General features: G+C 41.6%; 1 protein-coding gene across 1 annotated transcript in view; it reads left to right on the top strand.

The window, feature by feature from the left end:
- The first annotated feature begins 464 nt into the window (after nt 1-464).
- igf2bp1 (insulin-like growth factor 2 mRNA binding protein 1) overlaps nt 465-20,891 on the top strand; it is a 48,689-nt gene continuing 28,262 nt past the window's right edge. The window contains exons 1-2 of the mRNA XM_087837198.1: nt 465-1,201; nt 2,324-2,384. Of these exons, the coding sequence (XP_087693324.1) occupies nt 1,027-1,201; nt 2,324-2,384 (236 nt within the window). The 5' untranslated portion in view covers nt 465-1,026. The remainder of the gene's footprint in view (nt 1,202-2,323; nt 2,385-20,891) is intronic.

Raw genomic sequence — 20,891 nt, 5'->3', positions numbered from 1 at the left:
AGGGGGTGGGGGTGCTACGCAGTAGAATGAGCGGGCGGTGCCTTGCTATTTAAATGTGAAACGGCTACGGCCACCGAGGCCTTCCACTAGACTGAAGGGTGGAGGAAATACCCCCCAACAAAATAAATACCAACAAAGTAGACGCTCACACGCTGTCCACTATCAGCTTTTAGCTGCAATTCTCCGTATTCGCCCGCATTAAGCGCGGGTGTCTACATCTACATCGTGATGCATGCCCCCCACCGCTCAGGAAAACACGCCAACTGTACTGTTGTCCACTACTGTACAGCACGGAATTGGGAGTCTCGGCTTCTGTTACCATGCGCGCGCACATACGCACACGCGCTCATCTGGTGAAAACCCTGGGATGAGAGGGGGATGCCCCCTCCCTTCCGCCTTGCTTACCTACTCCAACTACACCACGTGGTTTCCTCTCTCACACACAAAAAAAAAAAACGAAAAAAAAAACGTGAATTGGAGTCGACGAGGGGCGGCGTCACCCCTCTGCCGGCAGCAGGCGGATCGCCGAAAGAGGGAAGGATAGAAAACTAGAGAGAGAGGCGGAGAGAGAGAGGAAAACATTTCTCCCGATCTGATCCCGCCATAGTTTTTCCCACTCTTCTGCCATAGACCCATCATCAGACCCAGTCCAACCCACCTCCTCCACAGCGCGATAGAGGCTATAGGCTGCTGCTTTATTCGTCTGTTGGGGCCGGCTGCAAGTCAGGGGGTTTCATTTCTTCTCCTGCTCCACTTATTCAACTGGATTTACAGCAATATTCAACGTTACCACCTGATTGTACTTTTTTACATTTTTTTATTTGAATTTGTCATCGTGAATTCAAATTTATTTCGTACTTTTGTCCTCTAGCGTGATTTACACTTTCTGTTTGAGTGGCAAGTGTGACAATATCTTGTTGCGCTATTAGCACATTCAGCAGAAACTTTTTGCTGGCTCCAATCTTTAGTTATTCTGGGCTTTGTTTTTTGTTTTCTTTTTCTGGGCTCGGGAAAACAATTTCCACAATGCACAAGCTATACATTGGGAATCTAGGCGAAAGCGTGACTGCCGAGGACTTAGGAAAAACCTTTGACGAACACAAGATCCCATACACCGGACAGTTTCTAATGAAAACCGGCTATGCGTTTGTGGATTGTCCGGACGATCACTGGGCCATGAAGGCTATCGAGACATTTTCTGGTGAGTTAAGGTGGACTACAAGTCACCAAAAAAAGCCTTCTCTTATTTCCACCTTTAATTTCATTCATTCTATATATAGGGAAGCCGTAGACGCCGGCGCACAGCCCCGGTTGCATGCTCACCTTCAGCGGTGTATCCCAGTTTTATTGTCCGTTCGCCTCCCGAGGCTCCACGCGAGATTAAATAAATAAATAAATTCCTGAAATTATTTTATTGGTGTTAGAATAAGGAATATTAGTGTGTGGAAAGCTACACACCCACGGGAGCCATTCAACTTTTGCAGGAGGGGGGGACGCACGTAGTGTAAAGCTATACTGTAAAACACAGCCACTGGTGAAGCTTTCCTCGATATCGTTGTAATTTATCAAAGGAGAATCTAACAGTACTGTGCTAATTATGGCACGTGCATTTCAAGCTAATGAGTGCTTCTGGTAGGCGTTTTAATATCTTGCACCCCTGAGCACTGGATAGAGTAGCCTACTCTTGTGATATAGGATGAAGCCTTGCTGCTTCCCCTCCCCCTTAAGCCGGGAGTCCACTATGACAAAGGCAGAAACAAATAAATTAGCCCTTACCAAACCTGGCCTCAGACCAACCCAGAATTTACACAAACCTACCCCGGTATGGTACAGCTCGCTTTCCTGCGTGGCGACAGCTCTGTGGCCCATTTCTCATGGTTCCCTACACATGTAACGTGAGGAGGCAAGGTCGCCATGCCAGTCAGCTCCCTCTGATCCTTCCTGAACCCTCACCAAACTCTCCAAACAACCCTCTCACACTACAACCATGTGGGCTTGAAACCTTTTAACTGCCACTCAGAGTTAAACTGATAAACGTATAGTTATCGCTTGGCATTTCTGAGGGATTCAAGCAGACGGAAAGTGACGTGATGTACACTATTCACTTGCCCCCTGACTTTAGGACATGTTTTGAGCACTTTCAATATAACTGCATCTTAGTACTTTTCATGAGTGCTTGAAAGATCACCAGGTTTAATTGGAAATAAGTGAACCGCAAGGCAACCCACACTGAATGCAGTAGATCCCCTTCGTAGGCCTTTGCAGCTAGTACACAGTTAGCATTTAGCCACACTTTGTTCTGAACCAGTTTTCGTTTTTTCAGGTAAAGTGGAACTTCATGGGAAACGTATTGAGGTCGAACACTCCGTCCCCAAGAAGCAAAGGTACATTGAGCACTTGTATCACCCCTCCCCCTCCTTTCTCAAAAAGAAAAGGGGAAAAAACCTTTCATGTGTTGCATCACCTTATGTGGGTCTTTCTCTCATGGGGTAATAAGTGAAAACAACGACTTCACTGAATGATTTGCTATTATTGGGACACAGATTTCGGCCCTTGCGCCCACTTGACGTTAAAAAGCCATTGTGAGGCTAGCAGTGGCTAGCTTGGCTGTGTTTGTTGGTGTGGCAGTGTAGCGTGGACCCTCAACTTTGTCGGCCATTGCTGTGGAGCTGAACTGTGACAGCTTTAGCTAGGTGCCTGTCGTTCTGTGCAGTGTGGTTGGATTTTTACTCGTCCTTTTAAAATGCTGCTGTGTTTTTAGAGTGAGCTCAACAAGCACGTAGATATAGGTTCTTCGTAAAGTCGCAGTGTTGATGTGAGCACGTCCTGTGGTTTACTATATGCTCTAGGCCCAGCCTTTTATGTAGTTACTCCTTACACTACAGTCACTACACAATTTCTTTAACACGATTTTAAAAAATACACTGACACATATGTATTTTAGAGATGTATTCGTGGTGTAGTTTCACGTGTTGGACAACCTTTCAGTGCTTTAATGTGTGCATGGATAATATTCGCTTGTACACGTTATTCCCAAGCTTTTTGCTTTTATTAAAACTCTTCGGTTTAACGTGCACACTCTGAAAACAAATCAGTTTTTAACGATGCTGTGAGTTGTGACGGAAATGCGGTGTGTTGATTATTTTATTTCGTTTATAGGTTTCTTTTAGAATGTATTTGACGAGGAAATTGTGATTTAATGGAGCTGTTATTTTTTTAATAGTTAAATTAATAACACGTCTTTCCAATTAAAAACACAGCTGTGCTGTTTATTAATTGTAGTATTTCTTTTAAATATATAATGCTCGTTTTAACCCAGAATAGGTGCTGGGTGTGAATATTTCACATTTAAATGCCTTTTGCTTCACGCCAACTCGGACACATTTATGTGGCAGCCTGATAGTGTACCTGTAGCTTTGGCTTCTTTGTAATTGGGTGTCAATGAAATTTCTGCGGTTCAGTAGTAGCTCTAACTGGTGTCCATTGTGCTCATTTGACCTGCTTCATTCAAACAGCACTATGCAATTCTCTTATAGCCCATCATTTATGCCCGTAACCTTTGGCACAGATACGAGTTGAGCACAGTTCTCCATGTTCCGCCATTTGGCCACATGTGTGCGTATGTATGTATGTGTGTGTGCGTATTCACTATGAGCCAAAATGGCCAGGAAATGTAGAAGATTCCACCCCATTTCCACACTTGTTGCCTTTTAATAAATGCTACGATTTGGCGTAATCACTCTTCGCGGGATTTTGTATGAAAAAGGCCGAATATTTCAAACTGAGCTGGCTTTTGGGGCGCCCGCCCTGCGCCACGAAAGCAGAGTAAAAACGTTGCAACATTGCTGTGGCACACACATCCCAGCAGCGTGGTCTTTGTGTGGATGAGTGGGGCCGAGTCTGGTCACTTATTGCCAAACTCGCCTTACACGCTGAGCTAACATGGCTGTGGGCTGTAATGCCTTCAGGTGTCTTCGCGGGTGCGTGAAGAGTCCCACCTTGACTGTGATCACCTTAAAGAGCCATAATAAAGGTGATTTGTGAGTGGGTGGGTGCGGGGGTACCGTGGGACGAGCTTGTGGCCCTTCGTGGCTTCACAACACGTGGTGCGTCCACGCAAAGAGGAGTTGCACCACGTCAGGCATGGAGGGCAAAATGGCGAAGCCTTGAATGAAGCAGCCACTGTACAGATTGCTCCTTATTCTTTTTTTTTCCACAGTGTGTCACTTTGGGTCTCGTCAGCGCCCGGGTCGCCCCGTGGCCTACATCACGTGTTCTGTGTGTGTGTGTGTGTGTGTGCTTTTCTTTTAAATGTAAATAAATTTTAAAAAATGAGAAAAATATTAACATGACGGAAAACTGTATTTGTGGAAGCCCTGCCTTAAAATGGCTGTTCGTGCAGTCCGTCAGCCAGAGCTCAATTATCCAAATTATGTCGCAAAATGATCGCGTTTAAATATTTATGAAAAACATCTGCTCATCTCCAGCATCCGAGCGTGTGCGAGCTGTTTGAGCGGACGCTAATTTACGAAATTATTTTGTAAATGTTTAAAATCCTCCCGTTGTCAAACAAAGACTGTGGGGCAACGAATCAGGCGTTTTCTGGCCACGTGCGCGTTTGGACAAAAACACTCAAAATAATAGATTCCAGCATATATTTTATTTTCGTCTACTTTCACTCAATAAGCTGCTTGTTTTGATAGCGTTTTGAATGTTTCTCATTTATTGTGACTCTAACGTGGACGTAAAAGTTTTCGGGGGTGTTCGCGTTTCTACACGTGTTTAAAAGAAAGTTGCCAGAGTACATACGTTTAAACGTCTTAAAACTGCTCTCCTGCAGTTGCTTCTGAACCTCAAGGAGGGTGTGTGTGTTTGTGTGGGAGTGGCGGCTGTTCTGAAGGAACAAGCCCTTTGGGCTATTTGAAGGAGGTGGGGTGGGGGTGTCAGTCCCTTAACTAAAAGAATGAAGGTTCAATTCCTTCTTCTTTATATTCCACAAGTCTCAGTGCAGGGGGCGCTGGCCCTGCCTGTCCTGACCTCTGACCGTGTTTTGAACGGTACCTTTTGCGTTTGTATGTATGGACGTTAAAGATGGACGAGTTGGAAGTTTCGGAGAGAGCTGTTTGGTTACTGTGTAAGGCTGCAGAGGGTTTGGCAAGGTGGAAAGCTGGGGTTGTATAGCTACAGGAAGAGGAGAGGGGAGAGAAGGGAGGGGAGTTTTTGTGTGTGTGGGTTCTCAGAGAGAACAAGCCTCCCTCTTTGGAGAGGGGATATGTATAGAACGCTCGCTGTTGGCGTGAAGCAAATCAGTGGTGACGCCCACCAAAAATCCCGTTAAACCCAGTTGAAATATAAATGGCATGGGTGTGTGTGTGTGTGTTTTTTCATGTTACCCATGCTCTGCAAAATTCTGTTGCAGCAACCTGGCACTTAAAAAAATAGAGTTGTGTTGGATGTCACAGGTAAAACGAGAGCTGCTACAGATTATAGGCTAGCTTATTTATTGTGTTTCTTTTATGTTTTTTAAAGGCTTTGAAGTCTTGTAATAATTGTTACACTGATTCAAACAAAATATTAAAATTAGCCTTTGATTTTAGGTGCATTCCTGCAAAGTTCACATTTTTTATTACACTCCCTCTAAACATTTGCACGGGCAACTTGCAGAATATCAGTATCAACTGGTATTAGCCCTGTTGACTGACATCAGGAAATATAATGGTATTTACAGACACCATTGGCCAATACTTAGTTGTTGGGTCAGTTTTATGCAAACAATTGTACTTTAAAACAGATCGATTATATATTTATTTTCCACTGAAGACTTTTTCTTCTTTGCACTAAAACTATAAACAACAAACAAAGTAAAAAGCAAAAAGTTGGAATTTTGAATAAACATAATTCACCCATAATTAGTGTGTGGCTAAAAACCATTATAATAATAATTATTCCTGCTTTGTAGTATTTTTGTATGTCCTTGGTGGAGGCAGGGTTTAGTGTCTGATTCTGGTATGCTGTGACCTTTGGCACCAAAATGTTATCTTTAGCGTTCAGTGTGCTAGGATTTGCACCCTGCCTTCACCGCGACACGAGGCTATCATGCACAGCACACCAAAATGTTGTAATTTCATAATTGTGGGAATTAATTCCAGTCTCCTTTGAGTCTCGACTCATTTTTCCATTTGCCATTTGTATCCAAAAAGGAAATGATGATGTCGGCTCATTTGAAAACAGGAGAAATTGCATTGGAGGTTGCAACCTGTTCTACTTTCTTCATGCATTAGTCTTCATGTGTTACAGCTTCCTGTTTGCATTTCCTTCAAAAGGAAAAAAATGCATGGAATCCTGAAAATACTGCTGCACATGAAGCATGCCAACATATCTGCTGTCATTGTTTCACTGTTTAGGAATCTTTTTTAAAATAATAATAATAATTATTAATTTTCACTGAAAACCTCCAAAAGAGAAAAAGATTCCTGCGACCCATAGACTGATCACGTCCAAATCACATCACAGTGTTAGCAGTTAAAAGTCCAACCCATGGCTGGGAACATCCTCTGAAATACTGATATCTTCCATTTTTCTTATGAAAGTGGCTTCAAAAAGCTAAATGTCATTTCCTCCCTTTCTGTAATGGTGTTACACATTTTGTATTGGCTTTTTTTTTTTTTAGCAGCTGAGTGAAGTTACTGTACATGTTGTCCCCCCCACGTTTTTTCCCTTTAATGGATGCAACAGCTATATTCTAGATATTTTAGGCACCATTTGTTTGTCCATTCTTGTAATTGAGTTTGACGTATATAAAATCATCTCCACAACAAGCTTGGCTGTAAATGCTTTTGTAATAAACCTGCTATCTGGTTTAATGGGGCACTGTTTAGCATGCATTTAAAGAAGTGTCCAAGTCAGAAGACGAGGAAGTGGACAAAAAAAAATCGTAACACTTTCCCACTCGAGTTGTTTTTTTTCCTCTGAGGTGGACAAAACAGTTTGCATGATCAAAACTGCCCTTCTACTTCTGACGAGTCTAAGAGGTCTGTCAAAGTTTGTATGTACATCATTAGGTGATGTTGTCTTCATCGCATTAGTGATTCCCAAACTCCCTGGCTTGTAACGTTTAAACGCCCCCCCTCCCTGGCCACTGTGTCAGGTCTTCTGGGGGGATGTTAAGACCAAAGTCAGAATGTCCTGAGTCTGCCCCAGACATCTAACGTTCAAGCCATCGTAATTAGATGCCTGAACTACCTTAACTGGCTCTTTCTGCTGTGGATGAGCAATCGCTCTACTATGAGCCCCTCCCAAGTGACAGCACTCATAACAATCTCTAATGGGCCCATTTCACTCAGGTTTTGCTGCACGCTAAAAGTGATGTCACATCCGGTAGTGCTCGCTGCATTTTGGTATCATGTTGGCTGGTTGTGCAGTCCTCAGTTTTTTGAGTGTGTGATCATGTGACCATCATTTTAGGGGGAAATGTTGCAAGAGTTTGAAAAGAGGTGATTTTCTGTGGAAAAAAACTTTTTTGTCTGAGTGTTGACATCTGTTTGGGAAATACTGCAGGACTCGTACTCATGCCCTCAGCACTGGTATAAATGGTTTGGAGCTATGGCGACGTCACCGTTTGCGTGCAACACGACCAGTCCAGTGAGCATTGTGGGCTCATTAGGATGAATCTGGACTTCCCTTGGAGGAAGTTAATTTTTGCCATTGTATGCATTATCCTGGTGACTACCCACAGCCTGTGGCCTTAATCCACAGACGCTGGTGTCATCACCACAACACACTGGTACAGCCTCTCCTGCAGACACCAGTCTGTCCATCAATTTTCTGTCTTACTCTTTCCCCACTCATGAACACGACCCTGAGATACCCAAGCTCGACCTCGAGGAAGCGCGTTGTTCTGAACCCAGAGCGCACAATCTATCCTTTTCTGGCTCAGAGCCATGGCCTCAGACTTTGTCCCACCTGCTTCTAAAGTTTGAATCTCTTGGTGAAGCTAACATGTAGTGGTGTGAAAAAGCTTTCGTCAAAGCTGGAATTTTTGGTATGTTGCAGATGACTGCTCTGCTGCATAACTGACTTGAGCTTCTGTGCACAATCTGACTGCTGGATGTTCTCCTTTAGGATTTTCTGATAGAGAGCAGAATTCATGGTTCCATCCAGCTCCTGAAAGCAGCAAAACAGTCGTAGTCTTCATGCTTCCACCACCATGTTTGACTGTTACGCTTGTATGAAGTGCTGTATTGGTTTTATGCCAGAAGTAACAGGACACTTTTTGACATTTCTTAGCCTACTTCACCAGGTTCTATTTAAGCAGTTCCTAAATTTAACAAGTTGTATTTCCAGTAGTCTGAATAAATCTTAAGCAGACCCTTTCCCATCGAGAGGTGATGACAGTAAAACATCCCAATTTTATTCTCCCAAAATTATTCAGAATGTCAGGATGGCCCAAGTTTACCAGTTTCCTCCACAGTGTTTAATCTCTGGTTATTTGTAGCCTTGTAGGTAAATTTGCTAAACCAGCCAGTATTCTCTTCTCCTTAAATAAACGAATGGTTTGTCAGGGTTTGGATCAATAAGGTACATGAATGCAAATGTCATATTTTCTACATGACTCTAACAAAATTGTAGTACAGAGAAGGAATCAATTAGTGACATTTTATAACTCCATTAGCATCCAAAAATGTGTGTTATGAGTTTGTAAACTACCGGTAAAATCCTGTATACGTGATGGGGCTGTCGGTTTTGTACCACAGTTAAACTCTGTTCATAAAAAGCAGTGTTTAAAATATCAGATACCTGAATATCTGCTGACAAAGCTTTGTTGGAATATAGATCTTGTTTATCAGTGAACACTATGCTATCGAAACATTCAAGTTTTTTAGCAGATTTCTTTGTTTTTTCTTAGCTATGACATGTATGCAGTGTGTGTGAATCTTTGCTCTACTGTTTTCACCTCTGTGTAATTCCCCTTGCTGAAGCTGTGTGCCTTTTCCCCCCATGTAAAGTGTGCTGCAGCTTTAAATGCACCCATACGATCATGCATGTGAGGAGCTGGATGTGTGTGGCTAGCACTTTCACACAGCAGTACACAGAGCTGAAGGAGAGAGGCGAGCTATGGTTTTATTTCCTCCTCGCTCATGGCTGGCAAAGGAGGAGGGGACAAGTGGGCGGAGGGAGCAAGAGGGGTGCGACCAATCGTCTGGTAGCAGCACTGTGCCTCGCTCACCCACATGCACGCTCTGACTTTCTACTTTATCCTCGCTCTCTGCTCTCTCTGCTCGCTCGCTCTCTGCTCGGCGTGTTCATGGTTTCATTGTGCTGTTTTGGTTACTCTCTGGTACAGTGCGCTCGTTTCGCCCTCTTGTTTTTTGCCGCGATCCCCGAACCGTTTCAGCCCCGTCTGCACAAGAGCTGAGACCGGGTAAGGGAACGACCGACAGACAAACCAAAAGGATCCAGAGGGAGTCACAGGAAGGAGGATGAATGTGGTTTAAATTTTGATGTCAGCTGAACTGCATCGCTCGGGGATGTTGGACAAACAGTTTTGAGGGATAGCTCAGTTGTAATCTGATTAGACAGGCTGCTGCTCTGCAGTGGTTCATGCACTGAGAGGTAAACCGTGCATTCGAACTAAAAGAATAGCTGTGGATAATTTTGAGACGGCATGAATGGATTCCTCAACTCAACTGCAGCTACGCGAAGGCAGATGAAGGACAGCATTTGTCTATGCCAGTTACAACTTCACAGAAACAAGAATAATCATTTTACTGTTCTAACTGGCATTCATCACCAGTTTTATACTTCTGTTCTACTGCAGGGAGATAATGTCCCACATTGTGTAATTCATTTATTCCTGCAACAGAGACAATCTGCTCCTGAAATGCAAATTATTGAAGCTACAGTTAAAAAAACAAAACATTCTGCTTGGCAGCAACAGTATTAACGTACGTCAGTACTACAATTTCTACCACTATGCTACTACTAGTCATTCGCCGAAGCTTGCAGTATAAACAATTTTCCGTTTGCTGATTAAGTCGGATGTAACTTCAGAGAGCTGCTGTTGTGTGCGTCCAGTGCAGTCTGTACTCTTCTATGAAAAGCATTCGAGCATCCACACTGGGTGTATTGTGGAAGTTCAATTTTCAGCTGTGTTCTGTATTTCATTACTTTTACAGCGAGAATAGCAAAACATTAATGAGGGTATTTAGTCATTGAGGGTCACTGTAATCACACAGAAGCACACAAAGAGCTGCTCGTTGTTTTTCTTTCAGGTAAATATAAAACTGTTTTGGTGATGCTCATTAAGTTTAGGTTTTGCTCACTGCATTGAAATAATAGGAACTGCCGTTAAGTCAGTTTCAGTGAAGTAATGGAATTAAACTGATCTGTTTTTATTTTTGTGAAAATCTAACCACTGATTATGAAAGCGAATAATGAATAAAAATGTGCTTTATTTTAACTTTAATTGGTGCATAAATGATCCAATCAGACAACGTAAAATCATTTTGCAGTGTGTGGTATGACTGTGATATTTGAGTTCTTGCAGTAACTGGTTTCACTTGGTTTACATTTTTGGACCAAACTGGTGTCGTATGTATTCATGCTGAGTCTTCATATCTGTGTGAAAGCTTTGTTTCAAATGGGTGTTTGTGTTGCCGGAGCTATTTCATGGTTTATTTCTGTCAGCATACATGTAGAAATGGTGTTTTGTGCAAAGTATTTTAATTTCAAATATTTTACTCTGTAAATACAAACTGTACTGATCCAACTATTAAAAGTTTAATTTCTACATGCACAATTCTGTGACATGAACTGGTCTGTTTCCTGGCCCGTGACTGCTTAAAATCTTCTGTGGAGGATTTTTGTTGTTTGTTTCTAAATTCAAATGTAACAAAAGGAAAGAAGCAGCATTAGCAGTGTTATCTGAGCAGCCCGGGCAATAGAAATGGTTACATGTGAGCTTAAGTGAAATTTAAAGATGTACTTTCTTATTTTGAAAGGCAAAAAAAGAAACTTAGCTAACCACTGGTTCTTCATTTCTAAGTCTATAAAAGAGAGAAATAACATTTCAACTTAAAGAACAATATGAATGTAGAATGTAATTACAAAGGTCCAAGCCAAAATAAGGTGAGGAGAGGGTGTAAAAATGAAGGGATGAGGACAGTGGAGGCATGTGTGTAATGTAGGTGAAGGGGTAAATGAGATCTGTCTCTTTAAGAAGACCCCCACCTACCCCCTCCACCCCATCTTTCTGATTGTTTCTTCTCTCTGGTTCAAACCATCTGTCCTCTCCCTACATTAGTTGGTGCACACACATTGACGGGGTGGGGGGAAGAAGGAGTGATCAAGAAAAGAAGACAACGAAAGTAGGAAAGGGAGGAGGGTTGTTGGGGCCAGGGGTCGGGTGTGCATGCTGGATGGGGCCCCTCATGTTTACGTGTGTGTGTGTGTGTGTGTGTGTGTGTGTGTGTGTGTGTGTGTGTGTGTGTGTGCGTGCGTGTACGTGAGTCCTGCCTCACTTGCACACAGTAATGGCATTAAATAGGACAGATTTTTCCCCCATTCTTAGTCACTTGCTTTTTCCAGTAAAAAACTAAAACGTGCACATTTAAGCTCACACGTTGGTCGAACGGATACTGAAGTTGTATGAACTGCACCTATTATTCCTCCAAAATGTTAGTGCTGTATATTGCATATGATTACAATTGTGCTCTATTTATAAAATAAAGAAAGAAAAGAGTAAAAACTATTTAAACTATTTCACAAAGATTTAGACCTAATTGTCTGCAATAAAATCAATAAACTGAAAACTAAAACAGAAAAGTCAAGTTAAATAGAGAGAATGTAATGCTGCCACAAGATTGGAACATCTAGTCTGTGGTTGTTAAAAATGTTGTATTTATTCTCTTTGAATGATTTTTACAGCACTGTAAAGAATTGCTTAAATTGTACTATGGCCCGTTATTGACTGACAATATTGTCAATGTGTTTGTTTTAACCCTTTTTCATTTTTATTTCTTATATATATATATATATATATATATATATATATATATATATATATATATATATTTAGAAGCTGGCTGCTTAGGCTGAAAAGCTAAGCTAAAACTTTACCAACTAGTAAAAACAAGCCACAAAACCAGTGCTAACCAAATATAATACATGCCTTTATTACAGATAACAAGTTTCTTTAGCAAAGCAGAAGCTTCCCTGCAAATATTGGCTAGCCAGGCTGCTAAAGCATTTGTTCTATACATCAGGTGGTAATCTGTGTTTCTTGGTGTTTCTCAGCTTTTGGTTGAATGTGGAAGCACTAAAATAATGTTTTACAGGATGTAAGTCACTGTCATGTATTTTGAGCTGGTGTTTTCACCCCAATCATTTCAGGGTGTTACAAAGCTCAGTCAGCATTAACCCTGACAGCAGACACAGTTACACAAATAAAAATACAACACCACAGAGAACAGTTCAAAAATGCTGTGAAATTGCAAAAAAACCCTGCATGTTGGAATTGATTTATAACATTTAAATACAAAAACTGGTTTAATTTTATAATTTTTTGCATAAAACAATCGGAGCCACATTCGTTTTAAATAGGAACTGTGATTTCAAGGGGAGCTGTAGCATGAGATCAGTTATCTGCAAAGGCGAATGACCCTTTCATGTCTTTCTAACAGGTCAGAAATGGAAGTCTTCCTTCATGCTTATGCAAGGAAACTGAACTGCACTGATTGCAGACATTTTCCTTCAGCTCCTCCACTTCCGCTTCTGTTTTCTGAGAACAACAGGCCTCTTGTATAAACAGTCAGACAAAGAGCACAAAGCTTCACTTAATCTCCCGACCAAAGTGGATTTTACGTAAACCAACGAGTAGAAATCCATAACTTTACAGCACAGTTTGGATGCTTTTGGTTTTATAGAATACGTACATCAAACCTCTACGAGGAAAAAAACTAAACAACCCTCCTCCTTCAATTAAAAATCTTAAAACATTTACCCAGCTACTGTAAAATGAGGTGTTGAGAATGGTGACCTAATCTGAATCAAGCTGAATCTTTCTTACTATTTCCCTAACTTATTAATTTTTTTAAGTCAATGAATTTTTAATAGCTTTTTATGACCTTTTACAAACTTGAGCTCATCACCAACAGGCGACAAAACCCCCGTTCCTGAAGGGGATGAAAACGCGTCTGTGTTTGCGTGCGTGTCTGTCAGATGGAGCCGAGGGGGCTGGGGCCCAACGCCGTTGCCCACTAGATCTGAATTCTTGAAATTTTTGTCCGACAGGACACACGTTTGTGGACAGGAGGCATCAGCCTTGATGCAATTTGTCTTTATCTTTTGCTTTTTTGTAGGGGGCTTTTTATTTCTTAAGGTTTGTGCAAATAGTCTCAAACATTATCACAACACAGCATTATATCCAGTGACACAACATAAGTGAACCATCACGTTCAGTGTAACTAGCAAGTTCTCCAGCAGCGCTCGGTGGAGTCATTTATTTACATTTGGGTCGTACATCACCACCTACTAGCATCTCCTCCTTTAATGTGTTTCTGCCTCTGGTGAAACGTGCTCGTTGCTTCCATCTTTAGGATCAGTTTTCCTACACATTTTGCAAAATGCAGTGCTTCCTGGGAGGTGTTTGAAGTAGCTCCCTTTTAGGTACTAAATCGTCAGTGGCTGACATGAAGCTTTCAGACATGCCCAGGCTTTTCTCGCTGATCTGCACTAGGGAGCATAAAAGCACGCTGTTGCTATAGCAGCAATATCACTATCACACTTTTATATCATGAAAAAATGTATACCGGTACTATTTTGAATGATATGATAACCTTTCCTATGTGATGCAAATAACTGTATTAGACTGAAACAGTAAATTAGACCTGGTGTGTTTTAATTGGATCCCTGCTCATGCTGAAAGGGTTTAATTTCATTTATTTTTAGTCTAATTTGTCTAGAAACGTTTGCAGCCACTCAAAGTGTGAAAGCAAAATAGTGATGTAGAAACTAATTTTTAAAAAACATGCTAATGATATAAAACATTCAGTTAAATGGCAGATTTTTTTTGAGTATCACAATTTCCACAATTCATCATTTAATCAATACATATGTTAGATCCTACAATCCCCATAATGCAGCTGAACAGAGTTGTCATTAAGAGGTCACAGAAGACATTTCACGGCTGTTTTCACGTAGTGAGTAGTTTAGAGTCTTGTGTCTGCAGACCCTCAAGAAATTCAGTGTGTAAATATTAAAATGAGAATTTAAAATGTCAAGAAAGTGAAGAAGATCTACTGATTAATAATCAGAGGACTGGGGACAAATGCGTGTATTTGTCCCCAGTCCTCTGATTATTAATTTAATAAGATTGTTGCTAAGTGTTAAACACTTCTCAGTGTCTTGTAGTGATGGTGGGGGAACCAATCAGAACATTTACACCACTTTTCCATAATGAAACTCGTGAGTTCCATAATTCCGGAATTATGTGATTTTGGGTTTTCTATTTTTTTTTTTTTTTTTCAGCCTTTGATAGACTAAACTTGATGTGTGGTCTGCTCTGTTTTTTTCTCTCCTTCTTCTTTTTAAATATTCTTTGGACATTTTGGCCTTTATTTGATAGTAGAGCAGTGAGAATGTGGGATACAGGCAGCAAAGGGCCACAGGTCGTACTTGAACAACTCCAGCCATGTGCAGTATAGCAGCCTGCTCACCCACTGAGCACCACGGAAGCACTGAGCTCCCATTGGTCTCCCCCTTCGTCTGTAACTAATTTAAGGATTCTTAACTTTTTAAAATTGAACATTAATTTGAAAGTGTTTTTTCTGCACTCCACTTTCTTGTATTTCCTCTTGCCACCAACCAGCCACAGTAAGTGGGTGTCCTGTCCTGTGCCTCGTTCTGAGAGGGGCCTTTTCCTGTTAAAAGGGAGTTCTTTATGGGCAGAAATCTGTGCCATCAGAAACTGAATCTGAATAAGTTAAATTTGAATTTGAATGGTTCGGATTGAATCTGAATTGTAACTTGAATAAATGCTTTTAAAAACTGAATATGAATTAACCTAATTTGAAATTCAATTTATTGGTTTGAAAATAATCATCACTAAATTGAAATTGAATTTTATAGTTTGAAAATGAATTTATTTGCTTTGAAACCGTATTTTATCCTTTAAAAGTTTAGCTCTCGAATAAGTTCAGATTCACTTCTCACCATTCAGTTTCAGTTCCAAAATTCAGTTTTTTGGGACTTACATCCGGTTCCGGTTCAAGAGTAATGAGCGCAGATTAATAGAACTACGTTTTACTAGCGGACCGAAAGTGTTACTGACGGGAATCTACAGCGTGTTGAGCTGAACTAAGACTTCAGAAGTCATTCGTCATGTCGAATGACCAGCGGATAAACTCTCAGGTTGGTAATAAATGTATTACATGTATAAGAACAAGCGTCATGTTAACAAATGATAGCCGTACGCTAACTTTTATGCTTCTTGTAGCTGTTAGCTAAAGACGCTAATTTAGCGTAGTTTGCCCTGAATTCAGCTTTGACAAACAAATATGATCGACTGTTTCTAGTAGAATTCCAAAGTTGTCATCTTGTACCCTCTCAGAGTACCCCCTCTGTATGCTTGCAGAGACCCCTACAGTAGTGTCCAAACCTTTGTATTTTAGCTTTATTTATGTCTTACACAGCATCCCAACTCTTTAGCTAACTTAATAACTTTAGCTAAAGTGAATAGTTTTCAGCCATTTGATTCATGTTACAGCAGCTCATGAGTGAATGAACATGGTGCAATAAAAGTATTTTAGAAGTATTTGTTTCCAAATACATACATTTACTTATATTTACTTGAGTGGGGTTAGGGGCCACCTCAGCATGCAGTCAAGTTCTATACTCTTACTTATGACCTACTAATTGTATTCAGGTGTGTTGCACCAGGGACACATGGAAAAGTTGCATGACACCGGCCCTCGAGGACTGGAGTTTGAGACCCCCGTCATACGGAATATGACAGGTGTGGTTGAACTGCATGAAGACTCTGAAGTTTGTCTTCTCTTCTGGCAGGACAGGAACGTGGCCTTGTCCTGTGAGCCACCGTAAGGATGTACTTAGAGTAGAACTGGACCGTCACCGGCCTCAGGCTCTTCACCTTTTCAAAGACAAAGCAGTCATTTAGATAAAATATTAGATATTGTTTACCTGTAAATGCACAAAGAGAATTTAGAAATGTAATTATTGTCTGGGGTCTGGAATGTGGGGCCTCCCTGCTGCTGCGGGGTCGGGGCGGTCTGCTTCTCTCCACCGCAGGGAAAAGGGTAACACCCCCTGGGTCTGGGTGCAGTTTCCCCCTCCGGGGGCAAGGGTACCTAGATCCGGTTCTTAGAGTACACATGGGGAGTGTGATTGTGTGTACAGTGTCTCTCTATGTCTGTCTCCACGTTGGGTGAGTGTTGAGTTATTGCATATGAGAGCATGAGGGTGGGAATGGATGTTTGTATCTGTGTGTGCCTGTATGTCTGTCTATATGTCAGGTTGGGTATCAGACACCACCTCTCTGGGGACATCTCAGGCCCTCCAAGGTATGGAGGCCTATCTCCCCCCACCACTTCCCCTGCCAGTGGCAGACGCCCTCAGACGTCGGTGCATTAGTGGTTCTTTGTGTCCGGGGATGGGCGTCCAGGTACACACCGGCTCACTCCTGGTGGCTGCTTATCGGGGCCTGGAGCCTGGGGCTCGCTCGGGCCACTTCGGGGGTGGGGTGCCCTTGGCCTCTCGGTCACTCTGGCACAGCTGGCTGCCGGCGGAGCTCACGGGCACGTCACTGCAACCCCCCCTGGCTTCTGCTCCGCGGCTGCTGAGTGACCCCTCATCTGGGGCTCTCCTCAGCTCTTTCTGGGATAGTGGCGCGGCTGCCCCTCTGTTGGTCTTCCTTGGTCTCTTATGTTCTGGGGGCCTCTGAATGTCTGGAGTTTTGATCTCCTCCATACCTGCTTCATGCCCTGGAGGACGGGGCTGTGGCCCCCTACACCCTCTAGCAGATCGTTACATGAAGGAACCTTTTAAAAACAAGAAAAAATAAAGAAATGTAATTATTGTCAAGAGTGAACAAGCACTGATAGTGTAATCTACAGCTGTGGCCAAATGTTTAGAGAATGAGAAGTGTTGTTTGTTTATTTACAAAGTTTGCTGTTTCAGTGATAGTTGTATATCATATTATATCAAACAGAGATGATCCAGTAATGCTGCACTAATGAATTACACTAACTATTCACTTTAGCTAAAGTTATTAAGTTAGCTAAAGAGTTGAGATGCTGTGTACGACATAAATAAAGCTAAAATACAAAGTTTTGGACAATGTTTTGCATGTTTCCCTACTGTAGGCGTCTCTGCAAGCATACAGAGGGGGTACTCTGAGAGGGTCCAAGATGACAACTTTGGAATTCTACTAGAAACAGTCGATCATATTTGTTTGTCAAAGCTGAATTCAGGGCAAACTACGCTAAATTAGTGTCTTTAGCTAACAGCTACAAGAAGCATAAAAGTTAGCGTACGGCTATCATTTGTTAACATGACGCTTGTTCTTATACATGTAATACATTTATTACCAACCTGAGAGTTTATCCGCTGGTCATTCGACATGACGAATGACTTCTGAAGTCTTAGTTCAGCTCAAGACGCTGTAGATTCCCGTCAGTAACACTTTCGGTCCGCTAGTAAAACGTAGTTCTATTAATCTGCGCTCATTACTCTTGAACCGGAACCGGATGTAAGTCCCAAAAAACTGAATTTTGGAACTGAAACTGAATGGTGAGAAGTGAATCTGAAATTATTACTAAACTTTTAAAGGATAAAATACGGTTTCAAAGCAAATAAATTCATTTTCAAAATATAAAATTCAATTTCAATTTAGTGATGATTATTTTCAAACCAATAAATTGAATTTCAAATTAGGTTAATTCATATTCAGTTTTTAAAAGCATTTATTCAAGTTACAATTCAGATTCAATCCGAGTCATTCAAATTCAAATTTAACTTATTCAGATTCAGTTTCTGATGGCACAGATTTCATAGTTCTTCCTCTCCACTGTCACTAAGTGTTTGCTTGTCAGGGGCCATGTGGTTTGACTAATTCCTGGTAAGATGTTAAAACGTTTCACTCTTTCTGCTTCTTCACTTGATTAACTTCTGTGTGAAATTGAGCATAATTTGCAAAAGTTGTTGAAATGCTCTCTTCGGATGAATGTTCGTGCCACATAAATGCGTTGCAGGCAACTCTTTTGCCTTTGATCAGCAAAATGCGTTGACGGGCTGCTCGGTCTATATTTAGACTCAGAACAATGGTTTTTAAATTTCAGTCTTTTGTTTTGTTTTTTGTTTTTTTTAAGTCTTTTTTTGCCTTTTAGCCTTTATTGGATAGAGACAGTGTGGATAGACAGGAAAACAGAGAGGGGGAGGGAAGGTGTGCAGCAAAGGGGTGGGCGGGACTTGAACCCGGGCCTACTCTGTCTATCAATACGACATATGTTACCCACTGAGCTAAACTAGCAACCTTTTAATGTGACTCACTGACTCTGTCCAACATGGCTTCACTATGTCTGACTGTCTGCGACTTGAGTTTCCACTGCTGAGAATCTGCATGAGTGCTGGGTTCATTGCATTCAGAGTGAAAGGAATAAAGAGCAGGCAAAAGCAAAAGCCATTGTCCTCGGGAGAAGGATTGTTTTTGTTTTTTAATTTTTTTGTGTGTGTGTAAATCGTGATTCTGTGTCGAGGTTTACGACATATAAATTTATCCTAGGTATCCACCAATCAGCATCAGTGCAGAAATTCTGTATCAGCAACTTTTTTGTTGACTAATATCAGCAAATGGGATGACACTAACCGATCTTTTGGGCAATAATGTGCATAAATAAACGGTTAAAGACATGATGAAGAGCTGCAAACCTTTTGTGCTTGACACACTGTTACTATGACATTTGTCCCTGCCACAAACAGGAATAAATGGCTGCAAAAGGAATAAAATATCACTATCACAGTTATCATAACGATAACAAAATAACGCTGAAAACCGATAAAAACCCTGAAAACCATACATTTCACACCTGAGCCTCAACTCTCGCAGCCCGGTGCCAAATGACTCATGGACTGGTTCCGGTCCGAGGCCCGGGGGTTGGGGGCCACTGGGCTTAGGAACTCGGAGAAGCCAACATTTGATCAAATCCACTAGTGTTTTCTGCAGTATTGCTCTAAACTGCAGCAGCAACTCGTGGCTGACAGTCAGGGGAAATGGGAAGAGCGATTTAGTAGTAGTAGTAGTCCAGGCTTCATTGTCCAAAGGATGACGGTGGGGATTTGTGATCATCACGCTTTTGATGTGTCACCACTGTGATTTATCGAATCATCCTGTGGCTTCAGCCCTGCTGTGGACACATAAATCTGGGTGAACTCTTAACTCTGAGGGTTTCTGAACATCACTTTGTGGGAACTTGGGTCTAAATGTTAGTTCAGTTTTAAATGCATTGCCTCTGAATGAACGTTAAATGAAATACATAAAGCTTTTTCCTGAGCCACACTATAGATTTTGATTGCTTTCTGTCAACTTTGCTCTTCTTTCTCCTTTTAATCTGCCGTTCTCAGAGTTAAAATAGAAGCTATGCCTGCTGGTCACATGTCTGACACGCAGGCATGCGGTGTGGCCGCGCACATGCATACGCACACTCGCGCACACATGAGCTGCAGAGGGAAGAAGGAGAAGGACTGATAGAGAAAGAAAGAGGAAACCCCTCCCCCAGCAATAAAAGTGTGCTATGCCTCTCCCTCCTCCCTTCACTGAAGTGGGTGTGTGCAAGTCTGGGGGTGTGCCATATCACATCCACTGCACTAGCTCACGTGGTGCTGAGGCATGTGTGTATGTGGAAGGAGGTGCCACGGTTGTATGCTGTGATGTTGGGTGAGAACCTTCGAGAAGATGCTGTGAGAGTTTGAGGGGTTTGCACAGGTCTGAGTCGCTGCACGGTGTCGTCTGTTACTCTGAAACTAAATCAAGCAGGCCTCAGTTCCTCTGTCAGGGTGATGGAGAGCTGCCATGTTCATGGTCACTACGAGAGCGTATTTATTGGCTCTGCGTTTCAGCAGCATGTGATGCTGAAGCTTAGGGAGTCTCAGACGAGGTGTGTGAGAGATGATCTTCATTGTGTTGGTAATGAGTTAGCAGGGAAACGGCTGGCAGACTAAGTGCTGTGACGACAGCCACTGCCAGGCTCCTGCCATAAACTTTACAGTATTATGATGATGAATGTTTACATCTTCATGTCTTTGTTCTTGACTGGACTGGCTTTCATTTTAAGAGGAGAAAAAAAGATTTTTTCTCCTCTTAAAATTATTTTTAAATGAAAGAAATCTGTGATAATGTTCTAGAAGATGTGTATGCATTTTCTAATTTGTGTTAGTTATTTAATTAGTATTTTCCTGCATATTTATTCATTTTAAAATTGTTTTAAAAATCTCACAAGTTGCTTTGTTGTTTTTTTATTTTATTTTTGAGTACACTGCCTAATTAATGCAGCTGGGTTTTGTTACATTTGCAGCATGAATTTGTATTTTTACAAATCCTTTTCATTCACTTAAATCTGGTGTAGCTGTTTGCTGCCAGATAAAGTTTGTATGAAATACAACATGAAGACGAGTGGTTTAAATAAAGTTGGAATGAAAGCTCCCCTCGTGTTTCACAATAATATTTTAAAAAGTGTTTCATAGTGACGATTAAGTGTCACTCTGCAAAACATTGTGTGTGCAGCAATTTTTCCTTTTTCCCCACCGTGCTCGCTGAAGCTCGGTTTACACTGTTTTACACCGGGATTTATGAAGCATGACTTAGTTTGTACACGAGAAAC

This window comes from Neolamprologus brichardi, unplaced genomic scaffold (assembly GCF_056152115.1).
Source record: "Neolamprologus brichardi isolate AB-2024 unplaced genomic scaffold, ASM5615211v1 NODE_ptg000031l+_length_7269946_cov_1, whole genome shotgun sequence".
Lineage (NCBI taxonomy): Eukaryota > Metazoa > Chordata > Actinopteri > Cichliformes > Cichlidae > Neolamprologus > Neolamprologus brichardi.
This window is presented reverse-complemented; position numbering and strand designations above follow the sequence as displayed.